General features: G+C 40.3%; 1 protein-coding gene across 3 annotated transcripts in view; it reads left to right on the top strand.

Moving 5' to 3' along the window:
* Positions 1-4,683: 4,683 nt before the first annotated feature.
* The window catches only part of GATB (glutamyl-tRNA amidotransferase subunit B), a 76,367-nt gene continuing 66,113 nt past the window's right edge, over positions 4,684-14,937 (top strand). For 2 of the 3 annotated variants that reach the window (XM_070504909.1, XM_044767113.2), the window contains exons 1-2: positions 4,718-4,952; positions 6,897-7,047. In XM_070504909.1, coding sequence (XP_070361010.1) covers positions 4,777-4,952; positions 6,897-7,047 — 327 coding nt within the window. In that variant the 5' untranslated portion in view covers positions 4,718-4,776. Of the gene's footprint in view, positions 4,953-6,896; positions 7,048-14,937 lie in introns of all 3 variants that reach the window. The other variant, XM_014853554.3, reaches the window with a different exon arrangement.

Below are 14,937 nucleotides of genomic sequence, written 5' to 3'. Positions count from 1 at the left end.
TTGCTTTGTTCAGCCCATCCACTCTTGGTTCAAGGGCAGCCTAGTTACAGAGATCCCAGTTCAGATACTCACAGGTAATGACACCGATTACCTGGCAGGATGTGTAAGATAAGCCTTTCTGTTCTCTTCTGCACCACCCTGCTGGACTCTGATACAACTTTCCTTCAATTATCAAGTAGGAGTTCATTTACTAAAGGAAAAGTGTCATCAAAACTCATGTGTCTTGGTGGCGTAGTTCAACATCATACTTTTACTCCTGAGAATCTTCAGACTTAAAATCAAGAGAACCTTCTGACCCAAGAAAAAGACATCATCTATTTTGGAATCTAAAAGCTCTTGATCATTATTTGTGCAGAATCTTGAAATTAGATAATCCTGAAATAAGAGATTGCTTAGAAGTGTGTGTGCACGTGTGTGTGTTTGTGTGCACGTGTATGTATAAAAGCTCTGTAACTTTGAAGGCCAAATATCCAATTGCAAAACACAAAAGAGAGAGCTTCCGAGCGCATAACAGGGATCTGACCACATGCTAAACATAGCTTACGGGGACACAGAGTTTAACGTGTTCTACTACTGATACTTGTGACTCAGGGGTATCTTCTTTCAAGTAAGTGGTGAGTCATGGGGATGTGTAGAGGTGGAGCGTCTTTCTTACACATGATTCCTGTTTGCTTCCAGGATTAGTCAGATTTCTAGAAAAGAAAAAGCCTGGGAAACAGCACACCATCCCTTGAGACCAGATAGAAGAAGAAAGGACATGAAGAGATTACAGTTTACGGGCCAGGCAAGCCTAATAGCAGCAATGTCCTGGCCTCATCTTCCCCACATGGCACTTCATCTCCACAAAGACATTGGACAGGGTGTTCTATTTCCCTGCATTGCAAAGGAAGAAAAAGTTATAGATTTCTTTGCCTCAAAGCAATCTTCTAGAGAAAGCAATTGTTCCCTCCACATCAGTATTTTATCAGAATCAAGACGTAATGGTAAAATAAAAGGAAATGAATCCTGTCCTCCCGGTGGCCCGGCATGCACGTATTCCCAGCCTTTCTTCTTCCCCAATGACACGTAACTGGAACTTAAAATGCGGTTTTTTTAAGAGGGAACTTTATGTTTTCAGAATGCTTTTTCACAAACAGGACTTCCTCAAGTGCCAATGTTCCTCCTACATGAAAATGATGCTGTCAATTTTTGTCATATGTACATCATCTTAAATGGATTTTTTTAGAGAATTTATACTAACCTAGTCACCCTCCCCACATGGCATAAAATTCAAGACAGCAGGCTGGGTGGTATAACCATAGAAACTAACAGTCCCACAGAGAAACGAAACTCACGACTATGTTAAGAAATACTAAGACAACCACTCACATTCAGCCCTGTTAGACTGCAAGGGGCATTTTGTTTGTGAGTTTGCTAAATGTCTTTAACACACTGCCTTTGTTTCCACAAGACCAAAGCAGTTAATCAAAGAAAAGGTTAGTTAACACAATTTTAAGATTCAAAATTGTATACAAATAGATTACGAGACACGTTGCCATGAAATACTATTAGAATGAACAGTGGAAACTACCTCCTTTAAATTTTACCTGAAATTTTAATGTTTATGTTAAAATTGTTTACTTCATTTTTAAAAATGGAAACTTAGAACCACTTATATCATTCCCTCACATTGTACCCACATTACAGAAGAAGTTATAAATCCTGAAATACCATGTTTTCACATCATTTCTCCCATCCCAAATCAGTGAAAGAATGAGAAAAAGGAGCAATTACAATTAAACACGACTTAGATTTGGGAGAAAAAATGATTTGTGTTCAGAAATCAATGTCTTTATATAGATACCTGGGGATTTCGAGTCAAACACAGAGGTAACCAAGTTCATTCCAACTCTGACATTTGAAGACTCTCTAAAGAATACTAAACAAAATCAAGCATGTTACTCTAGACATACTTCCTGACTATTGTCATTTATAAGTAACAACTCGAAATTCTGCTCAGGCTTATATATCTTTTTAAAACCTTGTTCTAAATTTATTTGTACTGTGTCAATTATGTGAATAAAATAAGAGCTGAGAAACTCTCCCTAAGAAAATATTTTTGCTAGAAACCCTGTCCTGCTACCTTCTGAGTTTCTTGAAAATGAAAATCTCTTGTGTCTTCCAGATGACAGCCACCTTTTCGGTGGAACCAAAATAGCTCTCTCAGCTAGAGAGCTGTCTGTCAGTAAGAGTTCTGACAGATATCAGATTTGGCATGCAGAAGGAAGGCAAGAAACGGTCCCATGGTAGGAGGTTTGGGGGAGCACCTGACTAGCTAAGGAGAACGCAGGAGGGGCACTTGGAAGACAGTGCACTCCTAGACACCAGACCACGCACGAGGAAACCAATGAGCGCTTCTGGAAATGACAGATAATCCTGGGGGAGAAGGGAACCATTAGCTCTTGTGGGATTTTGAAGGGGCTGTGTAATAGGCACAGAATTGGAAGGTTTCCATTTGTGAAAGGAATCAAATACAAGTTCATGCATAGGATTTTCTCTCCCTCTAGTGGTGGGGTGGGAGCCTTTGAAGTGATATGCTATCAATGCATAATACTGCTTTATAAACAAAGATGAGTTTCCATTACAGTGCATTTTGCCCATAAAATTAGGATTTTCATTAGGTGTGCTGCTCTCTCCTATGGTGGTTTTCAAAACACCCCCAACCCTTCATGTTAGGGAGTGAATTGCCTCCTACATACACTGATTACCAGTGGCAAGATACAAAGGATCTCCCTCTCCTTTTGGCTAAAAGATGCCCATGCTCACTCCCAGGGTACAAGATTCTTCTCTCCTCTGAAGTCTTATCAAAGGTGGAACCATGCTGTGATCAGAGGCAACTCTCCTGATCCCCAGTCTGGCCAGAAAACCCAAGGAGCTAAATACAAAAGAGAAAGCAATCTTATCTAGTGTAAAGGTGGGAAATATGGAAAGTAAAAGGGGATATACTAATAAAGGATCTAAAGAGTGATCTGAACCTGATAGAAAGGGCGATATGTAATTAGAGATAAATTTTGAAACAAATCTCCACCTCTACTTAGCAGTCTGTCATTTCCCTCATTTTCATTTTCAGTCACATGGAAATATTTCTGGTGTAGCAATTTGGATCAGTGATAGTGGATGAAAAAAGTAGGAAGGATAGAAAAAAATAAATAACAGCGATTCTAAGGAGACTAACATTGCCTCCATGGAGGCATTAAATTGCATAATATAACTGTACGAGAGTATTAATGGAAATAGATCATAGGTTACAGATGTCAAATCAATAGGTATTTATCAATAACTGAAAATCTATCATTATGAAGTATACAGAGTACGCAGTTTTTTCCCCTGCTACATACTCGGAGTTAGGTATCAACGATGCCTACTTGACTTCTCCACTTGTGTGTCTCCAAGGCAACCAAACTCATATTTTCCTGTAAATCTGTTTCTTTTCTAGTTTCATTATCTCAGTAAATAATTCCATTAGCTATCCAGTTGTACAAGCCAGAAATCCAAGAGTTACTTGACCTCACCTAGTCTTTCACCATCATATCCAATCCATCACCAAGTCCTTCAGTCTTACTTCCTGAATCTATCTCACATAGGTCAATTTCTCTTTGCCTCCACCACCACACTATTTCACTACCTCCCTCCTAAACAACTACTCCTCCAAAGGGCATCCACTGTCAAATGCATTCTCCACGCTGCATTACATCATTCAACAAATATTTTTGAGGGGCCTACTTTGTACTCTGGTAATACTGTGTTGAGTAAGACAGACAAATTCTTCATTCTCAAGGAGCTTGTGGAGACAGAAGACAAACATCAGATAGTTATAAGCACTATGTGGAGAATTAAAATAGGGTGATATAATAGAGAGTGCCTGAAAGGCTATTCTAAATTGTGTCTTCAGATACAAGAAATCAGTGGGAGTGTCAACAAGGAGTATGAGTTTGGAAGCAGGAAAATAGAAGTCCACTGGGACGACGGTATCCACTATCAAGGCTTCTCACATATAAGGAGAGGGTTTCAAATACTGGCCAAGATCAAAAAGGAGAATAAGTTAAAATGTACCCGAAGGTTGAATCTAGGTCTGTCTCCAAGCACCTCTGCTTAAATATAGCACTTTTTACCTCCATGAAAATATCCTATTTTTTGTTAACTTTTCTGTATGTCTCCTCTCCCAAGAACGTAAGCTCCATGAGCATAGGGGCCATAACTGTCTTGCTCACTGCTGTATCCGCAGTGCCTAAGAACTGTGCCTGGCATACAGTAGGCACGCAAATAAGTATCTGTTGCATTAATGCACAAATTGGTGTGTGAACTGGGAGAGTAGACAGAGAAAATAAGTGAGTGAGTTGGGGGTTCAGGAAGTCTTCGCGGAGACGTCAAGGTCATTTACTTCAGCTCGAAAGTTTAACTGGGGTATAAAATCCTAGCCAGGTTTCTCAGCTTTGGATCTGCGGCACCACCTGTTCTCACTCAAACTCATCCACAAGCTCACAGTCACAAACTGAGACTCCCCGCTAGGAGGAGTCACACCTCTCGACCCAGAAACCCTCTCACCCTCTCCTCTATTTCTCCTTCCCTCCCCTCCCCGCCAGGGTTCCGGCAGCCTTCGAGTCGCAGTGCTCACCGGGAATAGTAGTCTTCCGGTCCGAACCGCTAGAGGTTTTGTACAGTTCCAGAACTACGCTTCCCAAGGGGTCTTGCGGCGGAGGGAGGCTGTGTCACCTGACCAAGACTGTGGAAGAGGCAATGGCGGCGCCCATGCTGCGCTTGTGCTGTCCTGGAAGGCGTTGGGCTTTAGCCTGCATTGACGGTTGTTCTCGCCACAGAAGAGGGGCTCCGAATGGGTGCACGTCCAGCAGGAAAAGGGGACAGAGCTCAGTGGCTCAGCAGCCCTTCATCACGGCCCAGAAGCCAAGGAAAGGGTATACTATTTCATACCATTACTGCCCACCTAAGTGTGAGGTGGAACTGCGGGAGTGGGAAGATGATGGCCACTACAGTCCAGCCTTCAGTGTAGATGTTTTGATTGGCGGGAGGGTGTTGGGCTATAAGTTAGAGTCTTGAAACCTAAACGAAAGCACAAAACAGACCCTCTACCAGCCCCGCCCCTACACGTAAACCACTGTCTTCAATTAGATAAGTATATTTGGGGAATTCGCGAGTGTAACCTCACAGGTGTTTTCTTGAATCGAAAGCTGCACAGACAGAAGAGTGGATTCAGTCGCCTTACTAATAGCACCAGCAGTGAGGTCGGTGACACTAGAAGCGGGATCTTAATTAGCTGACAGTTATTTAGCGCTACTATAGGCCAGCAACGTTCTAAAGGTAGAAAGAGAACCTTTACCTACAAGCTCTGAATAGTGATGGCTTAATATCATACGAGTAAACACCACCATTCTGTGGAGGCGTTTCATGTTGAACATGTGTATCTAGACCTAGGAGGATGCAACCAATACAAGACATCTTTGGCCTAGTTTGCTAGTTATCCTCTGAACAGCTATTTATACTTCACTATATAATACTTAAATATGTTTTGTTTTACTCAAAAACATACGGCATGTGTCTAATATTTTGTTTATCTTTTGAGCTAGTTAGGTTGGTATTATTTTTGCTTTTCTGTTCGAGAAACGGAAAATGTCCAGAAGAATTCACTTTCTATTCTTTTCATAAATTAGGTAATCTCACTGTGAATAGGAAGTGTTTCTTTCATGTAATGAAACTGGAGAAATACTTTGAATAATGTTTTAGTGAATGCAGAATTTCTGATGAGTTCTTCATTTCATTCCTCTCAATTACAGGCTGTTCTTCCAAACTTTAAAAAGAAGGAATTAATCTTCTCACAATACTATAGATACAGAGCTTCCTATGTTGAAATGATTGAAACAAAACCCAATACATATAAACAAAAATCTAGATAATATAAAAAATTGCTTGGGAGAAAACCAGGATAGGAACAGACAAAATATGGAGAGAGTATGTGTAAACAGGCCATTTGCAGATTGTCCAGGATACATGAGTTTCAGGGGATTAAGCACGCTTATAAGAGCCTGGAGAGACCTGTGTATGGAATGTTCATACAGACCTAACAGAGTAGGAGGGGCCATATTAAGAGATTATTACAGCATTTAAGAGCTTTTTAGATTTGATAGCAATCAAGCATGAACAAACAAGCAAAGGAACCTGAAACTAGATCTTGGGAATTGCAAGTGGTTTGGAGCACCAAAAAAATGCTACTTCTGATAGTTTAATGTTTTCCTTTGTGCAAAATTCCCAGGAAGAGTATCATTTAGTGGTGATCTGTTATATGTGTCACTCTGGTCATTTTATTTGCAAGCCATTGTTATGAAATGACTGAGAATTTCCTTTCTTTTTTAAATAATGAGCTGTGCAACTATTTATTTACCATTATGTCTCTAGTAGTAGAACCCTTATGTTTATGTTGATTCTAAAAATATCCCCAAGATGGGCTTTCTTCATTTACTGAATGACTAATTGGTAAAGGACAGTTAATTTAGAAAATGCTGCTTTTCTCTGAAGTCAGCCAAGCAGTTGCCACCTGATACCCATTTCTAAATTGTTTTAAGATGCCAAATTGTTCCTTCCTCTATCACCTTCCTGTTTGTACAGTGCCCTCTCCCTATGCCCTGTTGTAAATGAATTTTATTTTGCCATCTTGTAGGTGTTCGCTATGAATTGCTTTTGATTTAGTCATCAGTACAATATGACGCACTGTTTAATGTAAGGATATAAATTTTTAATAAGTTAAAAACACAAATAGGAAATTAACATTTGTGGTTTAGGTTCACAGAAAGTCATGCATGGTGACAGATCTAACCACTTCTTAACCACTCTATCTTTCTCTTTAGTGAACACGAGTGGGCAGCTGTGGTAGGTTTGGAAATTCATGCCCAGATTTCCTCCAAGTCTAAACTCTTCTCTGGATCTCAAGTCCATTTTGCAGCACCTCCAAATTCTTTGGTATCTTTTTTTGATGCATCTCTGCCTGGAACTTTGCCGGTAAGGTTTTTATTTAATCTTATTTTCATTAGAAAATGTTAATATTTTACTGAACATAGATAATGATTTCCTTGTTTTAATATCTTGGCACAACTCTTAGGAGATGCTTCTTTAGGGAATTTTGGATGAAGTGGGATGGACTAAATGTTTTCTAAAGACCCATCTCTATAATTCTGTTTCTAAGTCTAAAGTCATACCTTTATTCGTACATTTAATCACTTGTATTTTAGAATGTCTACTAAATACCAGACACTATGCTATGAACTGGAACATAAAGATAAGCAATGATTCTTGCCTTTGAGGAGTTCAAAGACTAGTTGGGGAGATGTGTCTTATAAGTGGAGTACTGTGATCACTCCTAGGAAGGTAATATGCGGAGGATGGTTTTGGAACCTAGGGGAGGGCCACCTAGTTCCACAAGAGAAGGACTATTGTGAGAATTTGGAGAAGGGATATGGTTGGTTAAGAAAGGATTGTTGAATGAGGTAGTGCCTGAACTGAGAAGCCAGGTAGGAGTTAGATAAATGAAGGAGGAAGAGGAAGATGCTTCCTTTGACTAGCATCATATATCACATCGTTTTATGGTGTAAGGTCGATAATGATAGTGGTTGTTGAAAATTAAGTGGTCAATAATGGAGGAAAAAGTCAACTACAATGTGCATTGTATTGCATATTGTGTATAAACTGCTTGTATAACTACTCATTTTCACTTGAACCCAAGGAATGACTGGGTCCAATTTACCCATCAGTAAGATTTTTAGCATATATTTTCATGTAGTTGGCTGAATTTTGAAGAAATTCAGGATGGAAGGACCAATGTGAATATTTGGGCTAATAAGTAGCTCATAGTCTGTCCAGGACGTATAATATCACCTGGGTATGGGGTTTCCTGCCATCCTTGGAGGGAATGTGAATATATGTTGGTGATGGTGTTCCGGGAGGTTGTCACAGGTGAAGTCCATACTCTAACATTTAAATACAAGTGAAGGCTGGTTGAAGTGAGCACCAGCAGGCTTACAGGAGCAGAGATTTACTTTTCTCAGAGTCACTGCCCAAAGTGGCAGGTTATAGGCAGTGCCCCCAGTGTGCCTGTTGTACCGGGGCTTTGGTTGTATTGGGACAGTGTCTCTATCTTGGAACTTTTCCCTTAATTGTACTTTTTGTCGTGGAGGACTCTCTTCCCTGAAAATGATGTCTAGGGTCACTTTTGATTTATTGCTGGGTCTCTCTGGGGGAAGACAAGTATAGTGCCCCTCTCTTCTTCCCTCCCTCCCCCTCTGTCTTCCTCTCTGCCTTTCTCCTCTCTCTCTCTCTTCCCCCCCATTCCCACCCTCCCTCATTCGTTCCCTCCCTCTCTCTGGCTTAGAGTATCTATCTATGGAGAGATTTTTTTTGTTTGAACAGATGCAGTTTTTCAGTTGTAAATGTATGAGTTCTTTTTTGGGCAGAGACTCAGAGTAGAAATAAAGTAATATCTATTCAGACAAGTGAAATGGAAAACAATTCATCACAACACTTCTCCTTTTTTCCTACTGAGCTCAGAACATTTTTTTCCACATAGTAGTTCATTATCAAGAGACTGGACATAACCTCTGAATTCTTTCTGGGTTTTTCCAGCTGGGAAAAACCTAGCAAGGTATTTATTATGGTTCACAATTAGAAACAGATCTGTTTTGTCAATAGGCATAATAGGCTCTTCAGTTATGGCTAAATGTGGTCAGATATTAGAGACAATTCAAAATAACTAAAATGTCAAGATGCTTTTGAAGGCTTCTGTTATGCACCAAAGAAGAAGACACTTGCTGGTGATAAGCATATCAGTAAAACAGTGAAGGTGTTTCAGGTATTTGAACATTGAGAACTTGGTTTATATTAAATGACAGTCTGGAAAGGCTGGAAATCCAGTTTTACTCGAGCTGGGATTTGTTTTTCCCCCTCAGAGTCTACCACACTCATGGTTTGAGTGCGTAATAGGTTATCCCCTCAACAGAGCTAAGCAGCCTCTTTTTTTAGAAATGTTTCTGAAGAAGATAAACATTTCTTTAAAAGACCTATTTTAGTATGTGAGCAAAATTATACCAAAACTACCAGAATAAAACATTGCCACTCCCATAGCATTTTGAAACCCTGTGATTTACCTGTATGTAGATTTAAAATATCCTGAAACATTTAGACTGTTGTCCTTCTCTAAGCCCTATGGAGATGGTGTATTGATACTCTGATATTCTGACTCTCCATTTGGTTGTTTTTGTATAAAACGTGGTGACTGTTTGTCAGATACACTGATAAGAAGATAGAAAAAGACAGCCAAAAGAATTTAGGTTTTGGTGTAAAGTCTTTTTCTACAGACTGAATTTGGTCCATGTGTAATTTCATTTGTTCTGCTTGCCCATTAAAGAGAAAATATGATAATCTGTGTCTTTCTGTAGGCATTTGATTCTCCCTCTCTCTTGATTGTGTCTTCATTCATTCACTCAGCTGACATTTATTGGATGCCTACCATGCACTAGCCATCGTACAGCTCTAGTGACACAGCTTTAAAGAGGTAAAACATAGATAGGGTCTTGTCCTCATGGAGCATGGACAAGTGAGCAGACAGTTGCAGTACCTTTTAATGAACATGTTGGAAATACAGGGTGCTCTAGGAGCACATAAGAGAGGCATTCAACACAGATATAGGGGATTTGCAAAACTGGGCAAATAGAAATTCATAGGATGTACAAAGACCAGAAGCAAACAGGACACGGCTTGCTCTAGGAAGTGAAAGAAGTTCCATGTGTCATAGCATAGAAGTTGAATATGGCATGGCAAGAGATGAGGCTGGTGTGGGAAGCATGGTCTGTACCATATAAGCCCTTCTAAGGAGTGTGGGTCTCATTTGCAAAGAGGTAGGAAGATGTAAGGAGAATACAGGGTCAGAAACTCCAAGGAGAGGAGGGTTCTGAGAAGGAGGGAGTTCAGCAGTGTCAGATGTTACTGAGAGGTCAAGTAAGGTGGAGATTAGGAAGTGCCCTTGGATTTATCCACAGGGGTATCCTTTGCAAGAATAGTTTCAGTGGAGCGATGCGGGTAGAAGGTAGGTAGCAGTAGACTGAGAAATTCGGGGATGTTAAGGAAGAGGTGAGAGAGTGGGGCAACTGTTTCACGAAGTTTGACTGTGGAGGAAAAGAGAATGCAGTAGGTGGAGGGAGACGTGGAATCAAGGGAACATTTTTTTATTGTCCTGTTTTCCTTAATATTGAGGACGCTTGAAAATGTTTAAATGGTGATGAATTATAGTCAGCAATAATGTACGCTTTAAAATATGTTAAGAGGGTAGATCTCACGTTGTGTTTTTACTGCAATAAAATAAATTTTTTTTTGCATGCTGATAAGAAGGAGCCAAGGAAGAAAGGGCAGTTAAAGAGGCTTTTGATTAATATGGCAAGTTGAATGTATATATTTTAATCTGTCTCTCTCCCTACCCCAAAGAAACCCACTGAAATGACAGTAAAAGAATTTAAAAGTTATAAATCTGCAAGAGAATGGGAGAGGAGACCAGAGTGCGTGAGAGATGGTGGATGGCAGTTGCCTGACTTGGCAGACAGGAGTTAACTGTAACCCAAGAGAGGCACAGAAAGCCTGCAGAAAGAGACACTAGAGAGAAATGAGATGATGTGCCTTACAAAACCTCAGAAAGGGTCGGGATGTGGGATCGTCAGTATTGTGGAAGGCCAGGGAGAGGGGAAAACAAAGGAATTACTTCAGAGTCTGGCTACAGAGCAGTTAGACCTAAGGTCTTCTCGCTGACCTTCTGCAGCTGCCCCACCCCCACAGGAATCTATAGTTTAGAGAAATTCAGCTAATGATATACTCCCCTTGGGGACTCCAGGCAGAGCAGAAGGCACTGGTGTCAGACAATGCCTGCACTCGGAACTCCAGGGTCTGCCCAGTCATTTTCTCTGCACTGTTTGAGGAGCTCAGGGGACCTGGTATGGCCATCTCTCTTCTTTCTCCCCTCCCCCAAGCAGGAATCTGCAGGAACTTATTTGGAAATTATATGTCCCTAGAGGGAAGAGCTTCAGGTATTGATATGGGTTGGGGGGGTGGCGTGTCTCACAATAAAAAAGCTACCTGGCCACGTTGAAGGCCACTAAGCCAACAAGTCCTGGATGTTTACATAGAACTTTTAATCAGCATCTTAATACCTTACTGTAAAATGTAAATTGGAGCCAACCCTGATAGCCCTGTGGTTAAAGTTCAGAGCTCACTGCTTCAGGAGTCTGGGTTCACTTCCCAGTTGCAGAACCACACCACCCATCTGTCAGTAGCCATGCTGTGGCAGCGGCTCACATAGAAGAACTAGAACAACTTATGACTATCATATACAACCACGTACTGGGCCTTTGGGGAGGGAAAAAAGAAGAGGAAGATTGGCAACAGATGTTAGCTCAGGGCGAAACTTTCCCTGCAACAAAACAAAAAAAATTTGTTGTTAAAAAATAAAAATAAAAAGTAACAATAATAAAATAAAATATAAATTGACTGCCAAAAAATCACCAGACATTTGAGGAAATTCTTCACCATAATGCACAGAGCCCAAAATAAAAAGAAACTAAAAGAAATAAGAGGCAACATATAAGGCACAGGGTAAAAGAATACTTTTAAAATTAAAAGCTTTTATAAATCTTCTCAGAGAGATAAGAGAAGTAGCTGCATCCTTGAAACAACATGATACTGCTTTTTAAAAATAAATAATCAGAACAAAAAGCTCTTAGAAATTAAAGTTATGATGGCAAAAAAAAAGAGAGAAAGATAAAGTCAAGAAAATCTTCCAGAAAGTATAACACACATACTATCAATTAGACAATAGGTAAAAAGTAAGAAAATTAGAGAATCAATCCAGGATGTCCAACATCTGGTTCATAGGAGTTCCAGAAGAGAGAAAATAGGTAAGAGGAAACTATCAAACAAATAACACGGATTGATTTCCCAGAACTGAAGGACACAAGTCTCTGAAAGGGAAGGGCCTGCCAACAACCCCGTGCGAGGAGTAAAAATAGTCTCACATGCAGGCACATCATCATGAGGTGTAGAAATGCCAGGGATAAAGATACGATGCTAGAACTTAGAAGAAAAGAAAAATCACATGCAAAGGACTGGGAATCAGAAAGGCATTGGACTTCTTAAGAGCAGCACTGAAGGCTAGAAGAGAATGGAACAGTGCCTTAAAAAAATCTTAGGGAAAAAAAAAAATCACTCCAACCTAGAATTCTGCACCCTGCACTGTAAATCAAGTATGACAGTAGAATTATAATATTTTCTGACAGGCAGGTTCTCAAAAAATTGTCCTTTCATTATCACGGGAACCTGTTGGAGTAATGGAGAGGTACCAGATTGCCAGCTCTGCAACAAGCCCAGAGGGCTGATGGAGAGGAGGAGGGATGACTCCAGAACAGAGAGCTTTCAAGGGAAAAGCGGAGGTGGGGCGGGAATAACATATATAATGTTTGTGTCGGAAAGAGATTTTATATATAAGCTGGAGTCTTTGAGAATAATAAGCAATAGGTAGTAAAAAATGAAGCAAGTAATAAAATGAAAGACCTCTTGAATTTAAAAATGTGGACAAAGAGAACAGATTAGTGGCTACCAGGGGAAAGGTGGGGTGGGGGTGGGCACAAAGGGTGAAGGGGTGCACCTACAATACAAATGACAAACGATAATGTACAACTGAAATTTCACAAGATTGTAACCTATCATTAACTCAATAAAAAAAAAAAATCTCCAGGAAAAACAAAATGTTCAAGAAAGGAAATGTAATCATAGTGTACTTAGCTCAGCAGAGAAACATATTTACATAATAATAATAATAGAAGCACCAACTACTGATTTAACAAAAGCTGTGGTATAACTGGGATATTGGGAAATAAAAGAACTAAGTGCTTATCTACGATAATTGCAAGTCTTGTTCTAAATTGATAAAGCAATAAGAAAGTAATGTAAGAACATGCTTTAGGAACATTTTTGGCCGCAGATTAGGGTAGGCCTCTCTCCTTTTCAGGCCCCAAGTTGGTTGATTAGTTTTTGGGTTTTGGCGTTATTATTTCTTTTTGTTTTTTATTTTTTTACATGAGGCAATGAGTGAAAAATTAGAGCTCCCAAGAGACAGATTATTAATCAAAAGGGTTTTCAACAAAATTTTTAAAAATTTTATATAAAGATAATATTAAGTAATATTCAGATATTACCTCTGCTGGTTTCTCAGCCTTCTGTTGGTGAAATTTCTTTCTTTTTTGCTCCCAGAGTCCAAACAGTGACAGACTCCCACTAATCCTCCACCTATAGCTCTTACCCTTACCCTGATCTTAGGGAAAATAGGCTCATCCACGTTCATCATTCACACTCAAGCCCTTTATGTGGTGGGAGTCCCTGCTTCCCCTCTGGTGAAGTGACCTACCTGCTTACCAACTTGACTTTTTGTACTTTAATGTTGCCCTTGGGGGCAGCATATTTGGTTCTAGAAGAGAAATATTATAAAGTAGCAATCATGGGTAAATTCTTGTGAGACAGATTGAGGTGTAAAAGTATTACAATATATCTCACCTTGTAACTTATATAGATTTTCTCTTGAGAATGGAATAGGCCAAGTCTGTGGCTCCATGTTCTAAAAACAAGAACACTGTGTCATTGGGACAGTTTGTCAAGGCTGTCTTTTTCCCAGATTAAGGAAGGATTGTCACATGGCAAATGGCCAAGAGCCTTGACCAGCAGATGCTGAATTTTCCAAAGGTCCCCTGGCATGGCATATTATTTAAAAATAGGAAGATAAATACCAGACAACTCAAAATCTGAAGGTGGTTGCTATCAGGGACCAGGACTGGTGGGGGAGGGTGGCGGGAACTGCTGCTGCTGCTTCTCATTATTAATTATTTCAAAATGCATGCCTGTAACATTTTGTTAAACAATTGAACGTTAGGTTTAAAGGAGTAACATATAGGGGAGAGAAAATTATTGCTGGAACCGGGTTCCTGAGAAAGCAGGAGGTGTCCTGAGAACAGGGGGAGAAAGACAGCCCTCCCACTGTAACCTCAGGGAACATGTGCCTCTCTGCCCTTGGGCGCAGGCAACTTTTTAGGTGGGTTTGTGGAAGGCTGAGGAAGCTCCCATCTGATTTTTTTCCCTTTTCCAGCAAACACTGTTTTCTTACATCTGGCTCTCTCCTTTTTGGTGCTCTTTCCTGTCTGTGTTAGTCTGTCTTGCATTTTGGGTCTGTGGGTGATGCTCTCTCTTAGTTTTTCTGTGCCTCCAATCATTTCTGTTTCTCCCTAGCTCTTGAATGATAGTAGAGAATTCTAAGTTGACAGTTATTTCCCCTCGGCACTTTGAAGACACGATTCTATTGTCCTCAGCATCTATTACTGCTGATGAGAAGTCTGTGTCCGTTGTAGTTAATCTGGTTTTTTTCTCTCTGATAGCTTTAGCCAGGATATGTCCAGGTATGGATTTGTTTTTATTTATTCTGCTCAGTACTGAGTGTGATTTTTCCACTTGAAGACTCTAGCCTGGACTGTGGAAGTATCCCTGTGGGATGAATTCATGGTGCCCTCTGCCGGGGCCCTTTGGGCTTTATTGAACGAACAGTGTCTGTGTTAATTTCTCAGCCCCCGACTGTCATATAGCTTGGATAGTGCCAACACGCACACACCACACCCAAGCCAGGTACAGGGCGAGGGGCTCTGATTTCTCAAGACTCTCTTTTCACTCATGGCCTGACGTGGGTGGCCTCCTCCTTATCAACTCCTCCATTTGGTGGTACATTTTCTGACTGAACCAGGATTTTGTGGCTCCCAGCTCCTTACCACAGTGCTTCACAGCCTTGACTTTCACTCCTGAGGTGCTTTAAATCACCAA

This window comes from Equus asinus, chromosome 3, assembly GCF_041296235.1.
Source record: "Equus asinus isolate D_3611 breed Donkey chromosome 3, EquAss-T2T_v2, whole genome shotgun sequence".
Classification (NCBI taxonomy): domain Eukaryota; kingdom Metazoa; phylum Chordata; class Mammalia; order Perissodactyla; family Equidae; genus Equus; species Equus asinus.
The sequence above is the reverse complement of the archived record's forward strand: the minus strand, read 5'-3'. Positions and strand labels throughout refer to the sequence as shown.